This window comes from Garra rufa, chromosome 7 (assembly GCF_049309525.1).
Source record: "Garra rufa chromosome 7, GarRuf1.0, whole genome shotgun sequence".
NCBI classification, from domain to species: Eukaryota; Metazoa; Chordata; class Actinopteri; order Cypriniformes; family Cyprinidae; genus Garra; species Garra rufa.
The window spans coordinates 42,531,061-42,554,936 of NC_133367.1; the positions used below are offsets into that span (position 1 = coordinate 42,531,061).

The window sequence follows — 23,876 nt, forward strand, 5'->3', positions numbered from 1 at the left end:
TATCTGCGATCTTGGTTTAAAATGATTTCTTCCTGCCCAAATCCAAACTCAGGTTCCAGAACTAACCCTGGAAATTGTCCACCACCCCCAAGCCATATTTAAACAAACTATTACATCTGTCCCGTGTGTTTTACTCTGTTTAACAGAAATGAAATGCGACTTCATTACTGTACAAAATGAATATATCTTAAAATTACTTCACAAACAATTCACTTGAGGAGAAATGGATCCAAGCAGCCGAACATATGGGAGGGATGATAATAGTTCCATACAGATCCAATCAGATTAATCAAATCCAAATTTAACAAGCTCCCGTCCCTAAAATACCTCCATACAGTCCTTAAAAATATGCTTTTAAGAACTGTTTTTTAGGAAGAACCTTGAACATCCATGGAATGATGGAAGGTTCGTTCGATTTTTTAAATGTTCTTCAAAATGGTTCTTTTAACAACTGTTCACTGAAAGTTTTTTTTGGGAAGAGCCTTGAACATCCATGGAACCTTTTAAATGCAGAAAATGGTCTTTATTGTCAAAAAAGGTTCTTTAGATTTTTAAAATGTTCGTCAAAATGGTTCTTTTAAGAACTGTTCACTAAAAGATTTTTAGGAAGAGCCTTGAACATCCATGGAACCTTTTAAATGCAGAAAAGGTTCTTTATAGTCAAAAAAGGTTCTTTAAATTATAAATTGTTCTTTAAAATGGTTCTTTTAAGAACTGTTCATTGAAAGTTTTTTTAGGAAGAACCTTGAACATCCATGGAACCTTTTAAATGCAGAAAATGTTCTTTATAATTGAAAAAGGTTCTTTAGATTTTTAAAATGTTCATCAAAATGGTTCTTTTAAGAACTGCTCACTGAAAGGTTTTTTTTTTTTTTTGCAAGAACCTTGAACATCCATGGAACCCTTTAAACGCAGAACAGGTTCTTTATAGTTGAAAAAGGTTCTTTAGATTTTTAAAATGTTCGTCAAAATGGTTCTTTTAAGAACTGTTCACTGAAAGGTTTTTTTGGGGAACCAAAAATGGCATCTATGCAAAAACACCCCTTTGGAATGTTTATTTTTAAGAGTGTAGTCTTTGTTAGGAATGCTGTCAGATTAAAATGTTTTGCAGCAATATCATGAAAGAACCATTTTTCTTTCATAAAAAAACTCTTAAAAGAAGCACTTTTTCGTAGTGTATTTTACTTACATAAAGAATCCTGTCTCTAATAGAAAAGTTTAATGTTTGTTAAAGGTTCTTTATGGAACCACAGATCCTTTATTTTTAAGAGTGTGTGTAAACAGATGCAAAGATGCAAAATGTGTAAAACAGGTCAGGTGGAAAATGAAAGTTTTTATGCAAGAAGCACTGAAAGCCCTTATAAGTGGATGTTTGTGTGTTGAATATGAACCTTTCGAGCAGTGTGTGAAGTCTACTTGATTTGCTTCCATCATCTGATAACAATGTAAAGCAAATTCCCAGACCTTTCCTTTAGAAAACAACGTATTGCTGAAAGAGTGTTTTACCTCGTACAGAAAAGAAATGCTTGCTGGGAGTGGTGAAGCCTCTCGTGCCCTGACTGTTGACCGCGCTAACTCGAAACTGGTACCACCTGTGGGGCCGGACGTCCTTCAACACGGAGCGGTCCTCCATGGTCTGGGAGAAGGGTCAGAGAGACTTTAATTAAGACAAATCCGCTCCCGATGCAGGATGGAAGAGCTCCATCACTGCTGTATGCTGATAAGAGTCACAGTAATGACAGCAGGGAGATCTCTCTATAAAGGCCTGTTGAAAAGCACAGCTCAGACGTCCCTATCCATTACATCACGGATCCCAGCGGGAGCTCAGGAACTGCACAATGAGCTGCCTGTTTCTTTCAATGTCTCGTAATCTCTTGAGAAGACCAGTCAGTTTCAGCACTGCTTTACCGCTTATGAAGAAAACACTCATTTAAGTGTGATTTTTCACATTCTGAGAACATTCTGAGCTATTTTCAAGCTATGACACAAGGGTTTGAAAAGCTGAAATGAAACAGCCGTTATTTGATGTAAAGCTGTAATAAATTTGAAGTCAAAAGTTTAAATACACCTTGCAGAATCTGCTAAATGTTAATTATTTTATGCCAAAATAAGAGGGATCATACAAAATGCATGTTATTATTTATTTAGTACTGACCTGAATAAGATATTTAAATAATTACTTTTTTTTTTTGTTTAGTGATAGTTGTTGATGAGTCCCTTGTTTGTCCTGAACAGTTAAACTGCCTGCTGTTCTTCAGAAAAGTCACACAAATTTGTTGGTTTTCCAGTAGTTTTGTGTATTTGAACCCTTTCCAACAATGACTGTGTGATTTTGAGATGCATCTTTTCACAGTGAGGACAACTGAGGGACTCATATGCAACTATAACAGAAGGTTCAAACACTCACTGATGCTCCAGAAGGAAACACGATGCATTAAGAGCAGAACAGAATGCCTTATTCTGCCTAAATACCATATTTTTTTCATTTAGTACTGCCCTTTAGAAGCTACAGAAGATTGCATGTTTCCCAGAAGTCAAAATAATTTACATTTACTCTGATCTTAAAATTCAAAAAGCTTACACATTTTGAGAATACAAAATTGCTCTATAAATTAAGATACGAAAGCAAAAATATTCATTTTTGGGGTTTTTAGCTTTTTTTAATTATTATAAGATATGATATAGTTAAGCAATATCACATAGGCAGAAGTGTTTTCCCGAATATCGGCACATTAGCGCGAATGCAAATGTTGCATTGATTTTACAGTTCAACAATCAAGAGGTTAATACTGAGTGAGCTACATTTTAGACAAAGTATTGGCTGTTTGTTTGTTTTTGTTTTTTTTTTGCCAATGAAAACAGTTTAACAAAGCCAAAGCAGATCATTGTGCGTCTCAGAGCAACACTGCAGTGTTTCGTTTCTGAACTAATCTGTTTTTTAACTAATGATCTATCTATAAAGACAGTCACTTGCTTTGTTTCTAAATGAATCAGCTGTTTTGAATAAATTGTTGGATATAATAGATAAAAAAGTTTGTCAAGACCAACTTTAATTTGGCTTGACAAAGCCTAGCTTGAAAGTTTAAAGCAACTGTAAAAGCTTAAAGTTTCAACTTTACAAAGATAGATTAGATGATTAGCATGTTGCTAGTAGTTAGCACGATTCTAACATTTTTCTAGCATGATTAGCAAGTTACTAGCTTGACATTAGCAAGTTTCTAGCATGATTAGCAAGTTGCTAGAATGTTTATAGCATAATTAGCATGTTACTTGCATTATTAGCATGTCATTAGCAAATTGCTAGCATGTTTATAGCATGATTAGCAAGTTATTAACAAGTTGCTAGTATGTTTCTTACATGTTTCTAGCCTGATCAGCAAGTTGTTAACATGTTTCCAGCATGATTAGCATAGCTTTTAGCATGTAGTATGTTTCTAACATGTTTCCAGGCTGACTAGCAAGTTGCTAGAATGTTTCTAGCATGACGGAAAAGTTACTGGAATGTTTCTAGGCTGACTAGCAAGTTGCTAGCATGTTTATCACATGATAAACAAGTTGCTAGCCTGTTTCTAGCATGACTGACACGTTACTAGAATGTTTCTAACATGATTAGCAAGTTATTAGAATGTCATTAGCATGTTTCTAGCATGATTAGTTACTAGCATGTCATTAGCATGTAGTGTGTTTCCAACATGTTTCTAGCATGACTGACAAGTTATTGGAATGTTTCTAGGCTGACTAGCAAGTTGCTAGCATGTTTATCACATGATAAACAAGTTGCTAGCCTGTTTCTAACATGACTGACAAGTTACTAGAATGTTTCTAACATGATTAGCAAGTTATTAGCATGTCATTAGCATGTTTCTAACATGTTTCTAGCATGACTGACAAGTTACTGGAAGGTTTCTAGTATGATTAGCAAGCTACTAGCATGGCATTAGCATAACTGACAAGTTACTAGCATGTTTCTAGCCTAATTAACAAGCTACTTCCATGCTGTTAGCATGATTAAAATGTTTCTAGCACGATTGGCATGTTACTAGCTTGATTCTAGTTGCAATAGAAGTTTGAATGGATTAGAAATAGCAGAATGGAAGCTTGGTTGAGTCTCAAGGGATTTTGACAGTTTAAATTTGAATTTTGTCAGTTGGAGTTTGAATAGTGTTGGCTCATTTGAACATTCTCTCAATGTAAGTCTATGGGATTTTTATGATTTTTAATCTTCAATTTTATGAAAACCATAAATCGAATCAGTCTGAAAAGATAGAGCACACTAAGTGAGATCAGTCTGAAGAGCTGGGCCAAGTTTGGTGGTTCTGTCTTGAAAGCTTCAGGAGGAGTAGCGTTCAGAATTGTTATCAAAAAATCCCCAAAATATTGAGATTTAATTTTCTTCTCAATATCACAGACCCATACTTAATAGTTTGAGAACTGCACAGACTGAATTAACCTCTGTCTTCAGCAAACCCTAAAAGCGATTTGGCGTGTTTTCAGTTCTACAGCAGATTATAAACACTCTCTAAATGTTCTTAACATCACACATCAATAGCTAAAGAACCAAACGAGCATATAATACACTACACATCTGTTAAACCCAACAGATTGGAGGTATTCGCTAAGAGTCCTTGAAAGACATTACGAGGAGGTTTAAAGAATTATGTGTTATAGTGGATTCAAGACGTCTTCCACAAACCCCAAACCCACACATGCTTACGCTGAATAAACTAGACTCTTCATCTTAATCAGGGCTCGGTATCCGAGAGCACTTACCATCAGAACGGTCTGCCAGGCCGACGATTCGTCCTCGCTGGGGTGAATCCCGTGGTTCCACCTCCTCTGGAGAACATAGAGAACCGGCTCAACGGAGACATTAAACTTGGACATCCACGTCACCTTCAGATGTCCGTTCTGGTCCTCTGAAAATGAAATGTCTCTCCTTGGCTTCAAAGGGACTCCTGAGCAAAAACAGAGACTGTGAGGTGAAAGAAGTAAACGTACAATGAATCATGTGAAGTCTGTTTGGCCGGCGAGGGTGACGATAAATCAGCTAATCAGGTCAAAATTACAACAGTATATAAAAGCCTCACTGAGTCCTTAATTCTTGCCTTTTACAAACAACAGCTGTGAATTAAATTGGGGTCAAAGATAAATTAGGACGTCTAAGATGAAGAAAACCATCTTAAATGCATTCGACAGGTTCTAGAGACCTTTGTAATCTAGTAGCATATTTTGTTTTCAAGTTAATTTGATGGTTTAGCTATCAAAATATTAAAAAAATGGTTTAATATTCATTTGTAGATACTATAACTTTGAAAGTCTTTAAAGTTGTCCACATGAAGTTCTTAGCGATGCATACTAATCAAAAATTAAGTTTTGATATATTTATGGTAGGAAATTCACAAAATATCTTCATGGAACATGATCTTTACTTAATATCCTATTGATTTTGGGCATTAAAGATCATAATTTTGACCCATATAGTGTATTTTTGGCTATTGCTACAAATATAACACCTGCTACTTAAGACGTTTTGTGGTCCAGAGTCACATATTTTTAAGAATTTTGATAGCCAGTTTCAGTTCCCATGACTTTCATTGTATTTTTGTCCAAGCAATGGAAGTCAATGGGAACCAACATTCCCTTACCAAAAAGAAGCATACTTCAAGTTTATTTTATTAAGTATGAGTATTGAGTATATTTTTAGTATACTTTATGTAGTAAGTATACAAATATCAGTGTGCATGTAGTATACGTTTAAGCACTTTAAGTGCATTTCAATACTCCTTGGGACTAAATTGGCCCACTTTCTAGTATATAAAAGTATACTTTTAAGTATACTTTAAGTATAATAGTAGTAAACTTTGAGTACACTAGTTTACATCTATGTTTTCAGTTTGTACTGCAAGTATACTAAAAGTGAACTTATAAGTATTCTGATAGCTTACTAAATAAATATTTTTAATGCATTTTTAGTACACTTTGAAGTATAGTCTCAGTAAACTACTAGTTTAGTAGTTTTATTCTGCAAGTATACTCGTAAGCTTTCTTTACATCATACTTTAAGTATACTACTAATACTATGTATTAATTAGTATATATTTTGGTATGAATATCTGAACACACAAAACATCAAAAGAAAGACATCTGTTGTTTCGGTTTCTTCTTCACTTGTGTTTTGTTAATAAGCACAAGAGCTCAAATATATTTCTAAGTATAAGTCGAGCATACTTAAATGTAATTTTAAGTATATTTCTGAGACTCATATAAAGCACATTTCTGAGGAGTGGACTGCAAGTATACTTTCCTATTTTTTTTTTTTTGTTTAAAAGAAGTATACTAATAGCACACTTGAATAATTTTTTCATAATTCGCAGAAGAAAGTAATACAGTTTTAAACAAGAAACACATATGCATGCATATTTTGAAAACTTCTAAAGGAAATGTTTATTAAACGCTTTCATTTAAATCGATTTTTCTGACTATTATTTCAGGTTTTACAAGGTTAATTAAATGCATCGACCATTGGCCCCATAAGCTGAGGTGTATTCCCATCCCTCCCTGCAGTGTGTTGTACCTCTGTAGAGGTTGGCTGGGGATTGGCAGGTGTGTCCACAGCCGTTCGAGCAGCACTTTTTGATGCCGGAGCACTCGCGGTCGGCCGCACAGCTCTCCACACAGGCTGCGGCGAAACCAGACGCCCGCTGGGGAGGAGGACAGTCGCCCTGCTTCTGTGACCGCAGCGAGCGCAGGAACTCAGCACTGGTCACACACTCATGATGCTTCTTACAGGAAGTAGAGAGAAAGAGATAAAACCCATCAGCGCTGTGCGAGCCTGTGTGAAGTGCTTGAATTTAGTGAATTCAGTGGTTTAAAACCAGATGAAACAGCGCTGACAAATAGGAGAAACAATGTGTGCACTAATACAGTCAAAAGGCTTTTCAATTTACGAATCGCCATCATTTACCATGGATTTACTGCAGTAACACTAACACTAACACAGCAATAAATTATTCAGAATTTATTGATTCTTTTTCATTTTTTGAATGTTCCATTCTAAAATAGCCAACTGTTACCCTAAAATAGTAATAGATTTAAAATGCATTTATTTTATACTAAGTATAGTTCAAGTCTATTAACATATTTACTGAAATATCTTTCGAGACTTGCTGATATAAAAACTGTAATTAAACTTTATTTAGAGTACTACTTGTGAACAATGCACATTTCTTAATATTAAGTCTAAAATAGGTTTTAATGTCACTGTTGATGAGGATTGTATGATCTTCAAATAATATCAGCCTTTGAATACAATATATTTGATGTGTACCTAAAGTACACTTGCAATAGTTCCACTTTAGCACAATCAAATATACTTAAGCATGTAATTAGTTAGACTTCAGCACTACTTTTGCACAATTAAAGTGCTTTAAGTACAAAATTGTTCCAATTTAGCAGACTTTAAATATACCAGTTTAGTATACTGAAATATTTTATAATTAAATAATATTTTTTAGTGTACTTAGCATGAAATAAATGTATTTTAAATACATTTCAGTATATTTATTTTTCACTAGGGCAAATACAGTCAGAAAGTCTTCAAGTTTTGTGAACATTCTCACAAAGATCAGTTATTGGTAAGCATCTGACTACAGGATTTACAAAAATCATTTCAGGTTTAAGACGTGTTTCAGTATCGCACAAACTATTGATGTTCACATTGATTTTTATTTGAATGATCACTCTGTAGGTTATTTAGCCATGTATTTCTATGTCTTTGGAAGGGTTTTGTTCTTCAAACACATTAAAATGCCCAAAATCACAAACTTTTTTTGTCATCTGATCCTCTTTCACCTAATATTTTACTTGAAGATAATTATGATAAATATTTTAATAATTAAGTATTACATTTTCATGCTCATTGGTTCTCTGTTGTGAGTATGGTCACATGACATGCAGGTAAACAGATACAATATTTCTTTTTTTAGTATTTTTTTTTTTATTTATTTATTTTTTTTTAAATCATTTATTTTAATTGAAAATTTTTATCATTTAATTAATTATTAGTTTTTCATTAAACTCACAAACCCCCTGCAGTTCCTTCACAAACACCAGTTTGGGAAACCTTGACTTAATGTAATGTTTAATAACAACAAATGTAATATATTTTCTAACTCATTGAATTTTTATGTCAATATGGTACAATATTATCCTATTTAAATCAATGTGATAAACGAGTTGGGTCAAAAGTAATCTAAAAGTAATCAAAAAGTACTCTGATTATATTACGCTTTATAAGTACTAATAAACTGTTAATATGCCAGTAATATGCATGCTAATAAGCAACTACTTAATAGTTAGAATTGGTCCCTGAACTAAAGTTACTAAAGAACTACTTTTTTTTTTTTTTTTTTTTACTGATTTTTGCAGCCAAAATGACTGAATTTGTGGCTTCTCTCAAAAATTGTGGAGATGTTTTCAGGATTTTTTTCTGTTGTTTTGCAATGAAAATCCACCAATAATCAAGATGCACTTATATAATAGTGTTAGTGACAGCATGAGTACAATTATATATAAATATTATTCTGCATAATTACTGAATTTGTGGTCTTTGTCCCCTAAATGCACAAGACACTGGTGACAACAATAAGAAATAGTAAATCAGTACAGCATGGAATCAGTGACTGATTATTAAATGTTTTACATTGTGTCAAGTTTTTACATTTTAACATAGATGGTTTCTTATTGTAATTCGATTTTTTAAATATATATATATTTTTTAAATTTATAATAGTATTAAAAATACTTGAAAATGACCAGACTCCAAACAATTGCTTATAAATCTCTCAACACTATATTATCACCAAATACTGGGCTCATTGTTTTTGTCACCTTGTTTTCTTTCATTTAGGACTAGGTTTTGTGTTTCCGTTTGCATCTGATTAATCGTAGGCATCATTTATCTAAGAGGAAAGTGAACAAAAAAAAAACATTTATAAATAATTTTTACAATATTAAACAAAAAATGATAAAAATTTGCACTGCTTATCACACAAGTGTGCTTTAATGTTTAATCAGGAAGTTTGCTTAGAAATGCTTTTATTTTGTAGAAAATTGCAAAAAGTCACACTTGTGGTGTTCCCGGGTCAAAAATGACCGACTCCAAACCACTGCTTATAAATCTCTCATTATGTTTTATTATCACCAAATATTGGATTCAATATTTTTGTCAACTTGTTTTCCTTTATTAAGGACTGGTTTTGTGTTTCTATTTGTTTCTATTCATTAAAAATAGAAATGCATGTAAACGTAAATGCATGTAAATGTAAAATGTAATGTAAATGTAAAAAAAACCGAGGTGCCTACTTTTGGATTAATGAGGCTTACAATTATTCAGATACAAATAGAAACACAAAACCAGTCCTAAATTAAAGAAAACAAGTTGACAAAAAGTTTGAATCCAATATTTGGTGATGCAATAGCATAATGAGAGATTTATAAGCAATTGTTTGGAGTCCGGTCATTTTTGACCTAGAAACACCAAGTCACCAAGTGTGACTTTTTGCAATTTTTCTACAAAATAAAAGCAATTAAAAATTCCCGATTAAACATTAAAGCACACTAGTGAGAAACAGAGTAATTTTTTTTTGTTTAATATTATAAAAAATATTTATAAACTTTTCTTTTTCACTCAAAAAACAAGGTACCTACTCTCATATAAATGAGGCTTATGATTAATCAGATGCAAATAGAAACACAAAACCAGTCCCAAATGAAAGAGAACAAGTTGACAAAAAGATTGAATCCAATATTTGGTGATAATAAAGCATAATGAGAGATTTATAAGCAGTCGTTTGGAGTCTGGTCATTTTTGACCCGGGAACACCACAAGTGTGACTTTCTGCAATTTTGTACAAAATAAAAGCATTTTAAAAGCAAACTTCCGTATTAAACATTAAATCACACTAGTGTGAGAAACATTGCAAATTTTCACGATTTTTTTTTTCTTATATTGTGAACATTTAGAAAACAAGTTGACAAAAAGATTGAATCCAATATTTGGTGAAAATCTAGCATAATTAGAGATTTATAAGCAATTTATAAGCAAAAGAGGAATGACTTTACAATGGAATTCACTGCAATACATTGGCAGAGCACCCGAATGAGCATTGATTGATTTGTTTGGGTTCAGCATTTTGTTTAGCCGAAATAAAGACAAAAAATGCAAGCCGCCGCATGTAATGCAGAGTGCAGAACTTGCTTGCAAAATGGTGAAATCCTAGAGGTACCGTACAGGGGTTTATTCAACTCTAATAGCAATAGTAGTAGTAATGCTTGATTTAGCACACACCACTAATGAGAGGCAGCTGGAAAGTCAGGGAGTGACAGAAAGTGAAAGAAAGACAGACACCGAGTGGGACGCAGCGGTTAGACAAAGCCACCCACCCAAACCATGTCGGGTGAGCCACAAAGGCGTCCGGTGGCCCCTGTGTCTCTGTCCCGTCTTGTGTTTTTACTGACTCATGCGCTCTAGCCGGCGTTGACACGCTGTTCCTTATACGGCCCGAGTCAAACACACATAACCTTTCTGATTATGCACACACATGTGGCTGCGGGGCGCTCTGGAAACTGTTCATCTGCACAACATCTCCAAGATTACTCAACTCAACACTTCTGTCAGTCTGAACGAGGCACATGTTTCTTCCATTGGGTGAATCACAGAATTGGGAAAACAACAAAGGCCTTCGCTGCGTGTTTCTAAGTGGCTGTGAAGAATTCTGGGTACGTATTAGCCAACGCGTCTTATGCGCAGCTGAACCACACAGCGCGTCCATCTGATGGACCTCAAGCGTTGAAACACTTCACGCTGACTGTTTAAATTAAAGCTTTGTTGAGATAATGATCGCTGAATTTCAACAAGATGTTAACAGTGGTTGCGCTTTCTGTGAAGAACAAAGGTCTGGACGTAAACACGGCTCTTATCTGCTTCACTTCAATAACGTGCTGATCTCCGCCGAGGGAAACATAATCTCTGTGTTCAACTCTGGGGACATGGGATAAAAGGGCCGTAAAATCACACTGGAATTCTGAGAGTCGTTCAATTGCCTTTTCGATTCGTTTTAGACGAATGCACGCAAAACCACACGCATGCATGACACATCTTTGATTGCGGAGCGTAACTACATGGCTTTGTGTACTTATTCATCTAATTTAGGCATTAGCTGGTCTCAGACTTATATTTATGTGCGCATTGTGTTGATATGTGTGGTTTTTAATCAGAGAACCGTCCTACGCAATTAGCCTTTCCCTTCACGGCTGTAACAATCTCCAGTCAGCGAAAACATCAGGAGGAATTCTTCCGTGGAGAGACTTACCTCGCAGGTCTTGGGAGACAGGGCTCGTCTTGTTTCCCATAATTCCTTGCATGGTTGTAGGCACTGCAAGACAAACAAATAAACAGTCCTGAGTACGGCCTATAACTTTTTAAAATGCCACGGATAGCCGTGGAGAAACAGAACACACAAGTATTTGCATGCGAGCACAAGGAATCCACTGTTACACTGCAGCCACGGGGACACAGTCGAACTCTGTTGCATTGTGCAGACGGCAGAACTACAAACTAACGTGACAAGCTGTTTGAAATATTGACAGATTGATGAATATTTCATGGGTTCTAAATTTGACCAAAGCCTATGCTGTCAGATTCAAATACAGCAGCAAACTTTTTGAAAAAATTAATCTTGCAAGACGTTCTCAGAACAAAGTTAATTCTGTATCCAAATTCTCTTTCTCCTTAAACTGAACTATGCTGCATTAAGACTCACGGAGAGAACAGGTGTCATATTGTTTCGAAATACGAACAAAACGAGATATTGAGTTGCCAGTGCATCTTTGCACTAAGATGTTAAACCCCTTCTGAATGCCCTTGGTTCCACTTGCTTTGTATTGTTTTTTAGAGTTTTGGTTCCTTGCCGCTGTCGCCTATAGCTTGTTAGTTGTTAGTTCCAGTGATATTGTCGATTTGATTGCACATCACTGAATTCAATGATGAACTGACTTTAACTGAAAATTGTGTGTTTACTGTTGTCCTTTTGCGTTATCGGCACACTATTTTCCTATTTAATACTCTACAGCTGCTTTGATACAATCTGTATTGGTAAAAACACCATATAAATAAGGTTGCATTGCTCAAAGAATGCATCTTTTAATCAAAAGGTAGTACAAGATCTGGCTGGTAATAGTAAGGAAGGTTTAGTTTAGTGATAAACTTTTGATATCAGATGACTCTCTATGTCTAGGCCATTAGACTTCCTAAATAAAGATCCTGGTATCTGGCTTGCAAACAATGCAAATGAAAGAAAGAGGTGCTGCGCTTATCCTAGAGTACAATGGACTCCTCTCTAAGACTAAAGAAAAAACATGGTTCATTATGCAGATTGTCAGAGAGCATTGAAATCTGGTTTCAGGTACCCACAACAGTACTTGAAGGACTAGTCGGATCATCATAAATATTTAGATCAGATCAAATTTCTTTTTTTCAGTAATTTCACTTTTTAACATTTTGCTTCTACGTCTACAAGTACTTTGTGGCTAAAGGACGTCAGACTGTCATCACTATCTCAGATCGCAATTTTTCAAAGATCAGTTCTCATCAGAAGTGCTTTAACTTCTTTTTTTTTTACAGATTTTATTTTATGTGTTTTATTGCCTTTGTTTTAATAGGACAATAAGTGGACAGGAAGCAAAAGATGGAAAGGGGCTGGGATTCGAACTCGGGATGCCTGAACAGGGCTTCATGTCGATCTAACAACACTGCTCTGTGTTTTCAATTTTAAACGAATTCACAGTTTACTAATGGTCGTATAATTATCACATGCTGTTATGGTCATTATAATGGAATTTCATTTGAGTACACCACAAACATAGTCCAATCTCAGGGAAATTTGGTTTGTTTCCATTTCTCATGACGGGAAGTTGATGGGGCAGGTTTGTTTTCCCAGTTATTGACTGACAGCTCTCTTGTCCCAATCTTGAGAAAAATCAGGAGTAAGTTCAGAGGTGTTGCATGCACGGTGTAGACATGATGTTATTGTAGTTCTAGACTAAACATGAACATGCATTTACTTATCTCACTTGCATAAAAACAGATTCAGTATTCCTCAAAATGAATGAAAACAGTGAAATCCAAATTCAGAATATGACACTAACCTGCAACAATTAGCTATGTTAAATTACACACATATGCTCTATGTATTTCATCTCATTTTATTAAACAATGTCTTTGCCCTGCCCAGATTTAAAAAGTAATGCAAAAGTACCGTAACACATTACTTTCCATAAAAAGTAACTAAGTAACATAATTACTTGTAAAAATAACTTTCCCCAACACTGCTCACCACTATCCGGGTCACGGCACCAATTCAAAAACAAGAAAACTAAAGCCCATAGCCTTTGGAATCAGTTACTTGTGTGCCTTTTGAGGTCAGGGGAGTGAAGTTTACCTGTTCAGCTCTTATATGGCCTCCACTGTCTTCCCAAACCCCACAACTATACGGGTCATGGCACCAATATAACTAGTCTGTCTCATGCCACTCTGGGAGGAATTTAAACAACCCAGGCTAATCGGAAATACATGCTTCTATATATGACCGTGGCAAGTTTTTATTTTGTTGGTACAGGCACGTATTGCTGCATTTATTACAACCAACTGGGTTTACAAATGCACAAAATGGAAAAGTGATATAAAAATGCATTTGTTGGGCAAGCTATGCTATTTTAACTGCCTTATGCAGATTTCAGCTGTTTTGTCTAACAGTAGTTTCATGGGGCTCTTCATCACTTAAGTGCAACGCTGTATCGTGTGATGATCGCAGGATGTTAAATTTTTTTGAAGCCATTATATAATATTTTGCAAGTAATTGTGTGAAGATTATTAATCAAAACTGTGTGTGTAAATCATACTTTGTGAGAAAGGGAATAAGTCTAGGTTTTACTGCATCTAGTGTTCAGTCCAGTTCAGTTTTAACTGGAAACTGGGTGATTCGTACATATAGGTATGTTTTTTCAGTTTTGCAGAAATGTATATAGAGCATGTATTTCCAATGAGCCTATATGTTGGATTTGAACCAGCATCAAATGGCATGGACACTAACAAGAACACTAGCAACTGATGCTAAAGGTTGCAGACTTTAGTAGGCCTTGTTTAGAGTCAGGGGAATAAGGTTTACCTGTACAGCTCTTATATGGCCTCCATAACACTCTCTTCCCAAACCTCACCACTATCCGGGTCACGGCACCAATAGCAGTTTCCAAATCTCGCAGGATGTTAAAATTGTTTTGAAGCCATAATATAATATTCTGCTAGTAATCTCTTTCAGTTTCGTAAAAGGTTCTCTGTGGTTCCTTAGATCATGAAAAGGTAAGAAAGAGATGGTTCTTTAAAGAACCTTTAACTCAATGGTTCTTTGTGAAAACAATAATGGTTAGTCTATGGCATTGCAGTGAAGAACCTTTTAAAGCACCTTAATTTTTAAGAGTGTAGTGTTCATTTCAACTGGAAAGTGAATTGTACATACAGGTACGTTTTTTCAGTTTTGCAGAAATGTACATAGATAGATAGCATTTCCAATGAGCCTATATGTTGGATTTGAATCAGCATCAAATGGCATGGACACTAACAAGCACACTAGCAACTGATGCCAAAGGCTGCAGTCTTTAGTAGGCCTTGTTTAGAGTCAGGGGAGTGAGGTTTACCGGAACAGCTCTTATATGGCCTCCATTACACTCTCTTCCCAAACCTCACCACTATCGGGGTCACGGCACCAATAGCAGTTTCCAAATCTCGCAGGATGTTAAAATAGTTTTGAAGCCATGATATAATAGGCTGCAGTCTTTAGTGTCCTTGTTTAGAGTCAGGGGAGGGAGGTTTACCTGTACAGCTCTTATATGGTCTCCATTACACTCTCTTCCCAAACCTCACCACTATCCGGGTCACGGCACCAATAGCAGTTTCCAAATCTTGCAGGATGTTAAAATTGTTTTGAAGCCATAATATAATAGGCTGCATTCTTTAGTGTCCTTGTTTAGAGTCAGGGGAGTGAGGTTTACCTGTACAGCTCTTACTATCCAGCAACGTAGGCACTAAGCATGACAAACAGCACATCATCGCTCAGCTTTTTTTTCCCCTATAAATAAAGAATGATGAAGAACTTTGTTGTGAGTATACCGAAGTCTATAACCACATAGTGACTGATGAATGAATGAATTAGTGAGCAGTTCCATTTTCCTTATGAATGGAGTGTAAAATACAGCGAAACCTTTGTTGCTTATGTTGTCTCATGCAGCTCATAATTTTAGCCACGGTGAAGATACAATTTCCAGTTTTCTGCCCTTTCCTTCCAATGACAACTGCTCTAAGTTGTTGTAGAAGTAATTCTCTTGGCTTTGCGCTGACGCTTCAGTGATTACAATGGAAAACGATGTAGATATATTGGAAACCAAATGCACTGTCTGCACGAAGAGATTCGATTTCATTACTTACAATACGTGGTTAATCCGATATATCAGATTTGTGCGAACAAAGCCTTAGATATACAAGCATTCAAATATTCGATACAAAGGATGACCACATTTGTTCCATTTCGGAATCGAGCGTGTTTTTTCCTTTCTAATCTAAGTGATCCGTTCCCTGTGAGACGTGCTCCCGGTTGAACCCCCCGCTGGCCGGGCCTCCAGTCGCTCATGTGCTGGAACATTTGAACACATCTGTTGTGTGTTATGTGATGGATTATTCTGACATCTGCCCCCATCTATCCCCCACCTGAACAGACAGCTTTCATTTGGCTGAATTTAAAGTCAAGACCACGTTCAAAAAAGAACAAAACGCACAGAAACTAAGAGAGAGGAGAGACATGGAGTGAGGCTGGTTTCATCTTACTGCAGAGATAATCTTATTAGTAAGATAATCAAGGCCTAAATCAGTCATTCTCAGCGATCCTTCAATTAAAAAGGATACAGGGATTCTTTAAAAAAATCTGTTCTTCTCAAATAAGATTTGTTTTTCTTCTAGTGTCTAGCCAATGCCCATATCACTACCGACTGACAGTCTGCAGAAAGGAAAACACCCAAACTCATCCAATATTAATACTGTCAAAAGTACAAAATATACAAAAATAAATTCTTCAATAAAAACATAGGTCTGTCTTTAAGGTTAAGTGTGTGTTTTATGTTAAAATATAGAAATGTGGAAAGATATGTAGAGACAACTATGAGTAGTTTTTTGTAGTTTTATTACCCATAAAATTACTTTGTTTGTTTGAGAAGCCTGAAATAGCAACATTGGTGCCACCATTCCTTCTGTAGAAAAGATTACACTTTTAGAAGTGCATTTTTTACTTTGAAAATAAGGAGTACTTATTACAGAAATAATATACTTTAAAATAAAAAATGTGACCCTGGACCACAAAACCAGTCTTAAGTAGCACAGGTATATTTGTAGCAATAAAAAATACATTGTATTGTACATGTACATGTACATGTCAAAATCATTAGGATATTAAGCAAAGATCATGTTCCATGAAATATATAAAAACTTAATTTTTGATTAAAAAAAATGCATCGCTAAGAACTTCATTTGGCCAAATTTATAGGTGAATTTCTCAGTATGTTGTGGTCCAAGGTCACACATTTAAGAGTGAACTGGCTGTAATGTTTACTTAATTGCCTCTAGATAAAAAAATTCATCAAGACAAACTTAAAGTTGGCTTGAAATTGGCTGATCAGAAAGTGTGAAAAAGTTTAAAAGTTTAAAAAAGTTTAAAAAAGTTTTAAAAGTCTGAAAAAGATTTAAGTTTAAAGCTTAATGCCTGAATATTTTGAAGGCAATACAGTCTGTCAGATGTCCCTGCTGAAAAAAAAAAAAAAAAAAAAAACAGAATATGCTAAAACCAGCATCCCAGCACCAAAACCTACCTAACCAGCATATGCTAATTTTTTCAGCAGGGGGATGGATGGATAAATGGATAGATAGCATGTTTTAGCATGTTGCTAACATGTTTATAACTTATTTAGAATGTTTTTACCATGAACACATATTTTTATCATGTTAGTAGCATGATTAGCAAGTTACTAGCATGTTGATAGCATGTTGACCAGCTAAAACCAGCCAACCAGCGTAGGCTGGTTTTAACAGTTTTTTTTTTCAGCAGGGTAGCATGTTTCTAGAATGATAAGCCTGTTGTTAGCATGTTTCTAGCATGATTAACATGTTGTTAGCATGTTTCTAGCATGATTAGCATGTTGTTAGCATGTTTCTAGCATGATTAGCATGTTGTTAGCATGTTTCTAACATGATTAGCCTGTTACTAGCATGTTGCTAGCATGATTAGAATGTTGCTAGCGTGATGTTAGCATTAGTAGCCTGGTGTTAGCATGATTAGCACGTTACTAGCATGTTTTTAACATGTTTCTAGCCTGATTAGCATGTCACTAACATGATTCTAGTTGCTAATCATTTTAGTAACATGCTAACAACACACTAATCATGCTAGAGACATGCTAACAACATGTTAATCATGCTAGAAACATGCTAAGAACATGTTAATCAGACCAGTAATGCTAACATCATGCTAGCAACGTTCTAATCATGCTAGCTACACGTTAGTAACATGTTAATCATGTTAGAAACAGGCAAGTGCCTTGTTTATCATGATAGCAACATGTTAATGATGCTAACAACATGCCAGGAACATGCTAGTAACATGCTACTGACATGTTAATCATGTTAAAAACACACAAGAAACGTGCTAACAGCATGCTAATCATGCTAGAAATGCTAGTAACTTGTTAATCATGCTAGCTACATGCTAGTAACATGTTAAATAAGTTAGAAACATGCTAGCTACATGCTAAACATGATATCTATCCATTTATGCATCCATCCATCTGACAGACTGCATTGCCTTCAAAACATTCAAGCTTTAAGTTTTAAAACTACTTTGAACTTCAATCTTTTTTCTGACTGAAAACCATAACATTTCTACAATTTCTAAAACTTTCTGATCAGGCTTTTTCAAGCCAACTTAAAGTTTGTCTTGACAAATTGTTTTTATCTAGTTAACATTACATTTTCTGCAAGTACACTTTTTAAAAACTTAAAAATAAAGATTTAAAGTACACTACAAATGCACACTGAATGCAATGCAAGCTGCTGGATATGCAAAAAACAAGTCAAATTTGTTTATTAAAGGATTGGACGATAATATAAACTCATGAACTGTCAGTTATGATTTTTTTCATATTTCTGTCTATTCACTTGGGGTCAGTAGAGTTCCTGTGTGTCCAACCTCCATCAAATGACTACTGACCGCCCTCAACACACAAACACACACACACACACACACACACACACACACACACACACACACACACACACACACTGCTTGGCAAACACTCTGTCTGTGAGTCATCAATATGACAACACACTCCTGAGAGGAATAGGCGATGGGGAGTGAGAGCCAGAGATCTGGACTGCATTAGTGCATTTGTGAACAGCAGATCTACCACAAACACTGCGGCAGGGGGTCAGTGCATGGAGACCAGTAGCTGTGTCACAGGTTATCACTGACTAATTTGCCTCAGACAAAGGGCTGTGGCATGACACACGCGGGGCTGTGGGATATGTTGATGGATGAATGGGTGAAGCATCTGCTGCTTCTGTTTACGAAAGAAGAAGTAAAACCATCTGAATGCAGCTTTGCTTCACATTAAGGTGATTTGAAGTTGAGTTTATCTTCTGAGTGGTGCTATAATGGGGATGAATGAAGTGATGCTTGCTGGATTTGACAGCATGTTGATCTTTTCCTAACAGTGTCTGCTACACTCTTAAGAATAAAGATGCTTTAAAAGGTTCTTCACAGCGATGCAATAGAAGAGCCACTTTTGGTTCCACAAAGAACAATTCAGTCAGAGGCTCTTTAAAGAACCATCTCTTTCTTACTTTTTTATAATCTGAAGAACCTTCTTTCGCCACAAAGAACCCATTGTGAAACAGAAAAGTTGTTCAGATGTTAAAGGTTCTTTATGGAACCATTTAAACAAAAAAGGTTCTTCTATGGCATTGCAACATTCTGAAACGTGTCCACAGTGGCTCCATCAAGAGTCCTTAACATCCATGATGGAACCATTATTTTTAAGTGTACATTGGCAAAAATTCTGCAAATTTCAGTAAAAATACACGTAAAAATAAAGGAGCTTCACGATGCCATAGAAGAATGTTTTTGTCTAAAAGGTTCCATAAAGAACCTTTAACATCTGAAGAACCTTTCTGTTTCTTCAGATTATAAAAAGGTAAGAAAGAGATGACTCTTTAAAGAACCTTTCATTGAATGGTTCTTTGTGGAACCAAAAATGGTTTTTCTATGGCATCGCTGTGAAGAACATTTTAAAGCACCTTTATTTTTAAGAGTGCATGTTATATATTTTGCTGACCTGTGTACTTACATTATCCCAAATGTTTTAATAAATGTTTAAATCCAGAAAAATAGGCTATTTTAACTAGTTTAACGGACCGTGTCATTGCATCACCAGTGGCATCACACTACGCCTTTGTTTCCTGTTTGTTTTGAATATGCCCCCTCTAGCGGAGAAAACACACACATATTGTGCCTTTAATGTTTACTGCATTGTTTATTTATGTTACCATGATGGTATTTTGTGTTATTGCTCCCTCTAAATTAGTATTTACCTCAGCTTGAGGAAAATTTAAGATTTTTAAGGGGGTTGTCAGTATATTATAAAGGTACAAAACAGATTTTACTTATTTAGTATAATAAAACAGTTTTAGCATTGAAATAAATACATGTTTTTTGCTGGAAATATTATTGACGCTTGTGACAATCATAATTTATCAATGCGGTTTCTATTCCCTAGTAAAAAATAATAGATTTAAAATGCATTTATTTTATACTAAGTATAGTTCAAGTCTGTTAACATATTTACTGTCATATTGCTTGTGACTTACTGATATAAAAACTATAATTAAACTTTATTTGGAGTACTACTTAATATTAAGCCTAAAATATGTTTTAATTTCACTTTTGATGAGGATTGTATGATCTTTAATTAATATATGTCTTTAAATGCAAAATATTTGAAGTGTACTTGCAACAGTTCCACTTTTGCACAATAAAATATACTTTAGTATATCTTTAGTTTAGCACTACTTCCCCGCATTTAAAGTGCATTAATTACAAAATTAGTTCTTCAAATTTAGCAGACTTTAAATATACAAATTTAGTATACTAAAAGTACAACTATCTGCTTGTAAACAAAAACATTTTATTCTAGCTTCATGCATTCTTTTTTATAAACACTTAAATGTGAGTTCATAAAAGTTTCATTAATAAAAAATAAATAAGCAACCTTTTGAACAAAAAGCTAAAAAAAAAATAAACTATTGTTAATAATCAAAAGTAGAGAAAAGTAGACCGCAAAGCTTGACAGTCATTATTTCCTCTTCATGGGTCAACATTTTATTCCATAACGATTCCATAAGATTTGTATTATTATATTGAGTTTTGGGATAAATAGTTCTATTCTCCCATAAGGCTTCTTATATTCAGCTTGTGGACCAAAAACCTGTTCTTTAATTTAGCGCTGAAGATGAATGTCTTCTGAGGGACGCCCCACAGGGACGAGAGCATTTTTTCTACTGCTCCTCATCATCCTCCTCCAGATCAGAAGAACCCAGACATATTTTCTTCAAGAGGAGCGCTGACTCTTTGCCCTCATCAGACTGCACTGACCGGTCCCTGACGGAAACGCTGTGGGATACTTTTCTTTACACTTAATCTTCCCTGACAGTGAAGAAAAGCTGATATTTCAACACGAGATGAGAGTTATATCAGGTGATAGGTAAAAGTATTAGAAGGACCAAAAGATCTTAATATTTTAGACATTTCCGTCTGACTGAATCCTAATTAAAACCTTGGGAATAATTTCCCTTGCCACTTCTAAATATAAAATATACATTTTTGGCAAAGAACCGAATAAGAAGTTATTGCTTCCTATGGACTCCTAAAGTATTTTCGACATTCATTTCCTCTCTAGGCATTTCAGAAAGAACTTTCCAGCCTTGAAATAAACCAGTCAGTTCCAGGATTAATCAGAAACTTTTTCAACCTTTGCTTTGAAACAAAAAATACTTTTACAGTACCTATGATTATAATTAAGTAAAAAAAAATATATATAAAGTATATATATATATATATATATATATATATATATATATATATATATATACTGGAAAATATCCAGATATATAGAAACATATACACTACCTATGAAAAGTAACCGAGCTTGCTGAGACCATCCTTCATCCTACGAGGAAACTCTATGGCCTTAAGTGGAAGCTGTTTACTGCATGGTGTAATCAGCACCAATTAGACCCATTCACTGCCCGATAGGTAAAGTACTGGAGTTTCTGCAGTCTCGTTTTTCCGCAGGGCTAACCCACTCCACCCTGAAGGTGTACGTGGCGGCGTTATCGGCCTACCACGCCCCTCTCGGTGGCCTGTCAGTGGGTAGAAACCCCTTGGTCATACGTTTCCTCCGCGGTGCACCCACGTGGGACCTCGCTGTGGTGCTCGAAGCTCTCTGTAGGGCTCCATTCGAGCCTATAGAGGAGATTTTGGACTGCAATCTTACTATTAAGACTGCGTTGCTGCTCGCTCTTACTTCTCTGAGGAGAGTAGGTGACCTTCAGGCCCTTTCAGTGGCCCCCTCTTATACTGACTTTGCGCCCAGTCTGGCCAAAGCCTTTCTCTACCCTAGAGCTGGGTATGTTCTGAAGGTCCCGGCAGCAGTACCACAGCCGGTCACACTCCAGGCCTTTTACGCTCCTCCATTCGTGGAGCCCGACCATCGGAAGTATAACTGTATGTGTCCAGTGCGAGCATTGGACACATACGTCCACAGAGCTGCCCTGAAGCGTAAGTCAGAGCAACTGTTGGTCTGTCACGGTCCCCCCAAAAGGGGGCAACCTGCGTCAAAACCTACTATTAGTAGATGGATCGTAGATGCCATTACTACTGCTTATGCGTCCTCTGGCCTGCCATCACCCTTGGGGGTCAAGGCTCACTCTACTCGAGGCGTTGCTGCCTCTAAAGCTCTGGCAGCAGGTGTCCCCATTCAGGACATCTGCAGTGCGGCGGGTTGGTCCTCACCCTTAACATTCGTCAGGTTCTACGAGCTAGACTTGAGAGCCACTCCAGGCTCCTCTGTCCTTGGGTGACAGATTTTTCCCTCGTGTCCTCAAATGTTTCTAGCATTATTAGCAAGTTGCTAACATGTTTCTAACATATTTATATCATAATTTTTAAGTTGGTAGCATGTTTCCAGCTTTTTTCTAGCATGATTAGCAAGTTGCTAGCACATTTCTAACATGTTTCTAGCATTATTAGGAAGTTACTAGCATACCATTAGCAAGTTTTTAATGTGATTAGCAAGTTGCTAGCATGTTTCTAGCATTATTAGCAAGTTGTTAGCATGTTGGTTTAATGTGATTAGCAAGTTGCTAGCATGTTTCTAGCATAATTATCATGTTACTTGCATTATTAGCATGCATTACCAATTTGCTAAAATGTTACTAACATGATTAGTAAGTTATTAACATGCTTCTAACATGATTAGTAAGTTGATAGCATGTTTCTAGCATTATTAGCAAGTTGCTAGCACGTTTCTAACATATTTATCTCATAATTTGTAAGTTGCTAGCATGTTTCCAGCATGTTTCTAGCATGATTAGCAAGTTGCTAGCACATTTCTAACATGTTTCGTAAGTTATTAGCATGTTTCTAGCATGATTAGCAAGTTGTTAGCATTTTAACAAGTTATTAACATGTTTCTAACATGTTTCTAGTCTGACTAGCAAATTGCTAGAATGTTTCTAGCATGATTAGCAAATTTCTAACGTTTCAAACATGATTAGCAAGCTGCTAACATGTTTCTAGCATGATTAGAAAATTACTAGCATGTTTCTAGCCTGACTAGCAAGTTGCTATCTTGTTTCTTGCATGATTAACAAGTTGCTACCATGTTTCTAATGTGGCTCTAGTCTGACTAGCAAGTTGCTAGAATGTTTCTAGCATGATTAGCACATTTCTAACGTTTCTAACATGATTAGCAAGCTGCTAACATGTTTATAGCATGCTTAGGAATTTACTAGCATGTTTCTAGCATGATTAGCAAGTTGCTAGCATGATTCTAGCATGCTTAACAAGTTGTTAACATGTTTCTAACATGTTTCTAGTCTGACTAGCAAGTTGCTACAATGTTTCTAGCATGATTAACAAATTTCTAGCATGTTTCTAGCAAGATCCGCAAGTTACTAGCATATTGCTAGCATGATTAGCAAGTTACTAGCATGGTTGTAGGCTAGGCTAGATAGTTAAATAGATTAGAAATATTAGATAGAAGGTCAGTTTGATTGAGTCTGAAGGGATTCTGACAGTTTAAATTTGAATTTTGACAGTTGGAGTTTGAATAGTGTTGATCAGTTGAACAGTCCCTCAATGTAAGTCTATGGGATTTTGATGATTTTTGTTATCATTTAGTTTGGTGGTTCTAGCTCGAAAGCTCTAGGAGGAGTAGCGTTCAGAAATTTAGTCTAAAAAAAATAATAAAAAGCTTAAGTAGCAGATCTTTCTCAAGCCAACCTAATTAAGGGAACGTGCAAAGAAGCCACTAGAACCAAAAATTCCAGAAGATCATTTTGTCACTGATGTAACAGGAGCTGCTGCGGATGAGCTGGAAATGCAGCGGGAAGCACAGAAGGGAGAATCCCCAGGGTCAGATCATCACTGCGCGTGTCTGCCTGCGAT

The 23,876-nt window shown here is 35.8% G+C and overlaps 1 protein-coding gene across 1 annotated transcript in view; it reads right to left on the reverse strand.

Moving 5' to 3' along the window:
- The window catches only part of anos1b (anosmin 1b), a 103,480-nt gene that overhangs the window by 42,617 nt on the left and 36,987 nt on the right, over positions 1–23,876 (reverse strand). The window contains exons 3-6 of the mRNA XM_073844775.1: positions 11,373–11,435; positions 6,575–6,779; positions 4,771–4,955; positions 1,507–1,636 (exon numbers count right to left, since the gene is read on the reverse strand). Of these exons, the coding sequence (XP_073700876.1) occupies positions 1,507–1,636; positions 4,771–4,955; positions 6,575–6,779; positions 11,373–11,435 (583 nt within the window). The remainder of the gene's footprint in view (positions 1–1,506; positions 1,637–4,770; positions 4,956–6,574; positions 6,780–11,372; positions 11,436–23,876) is intronic.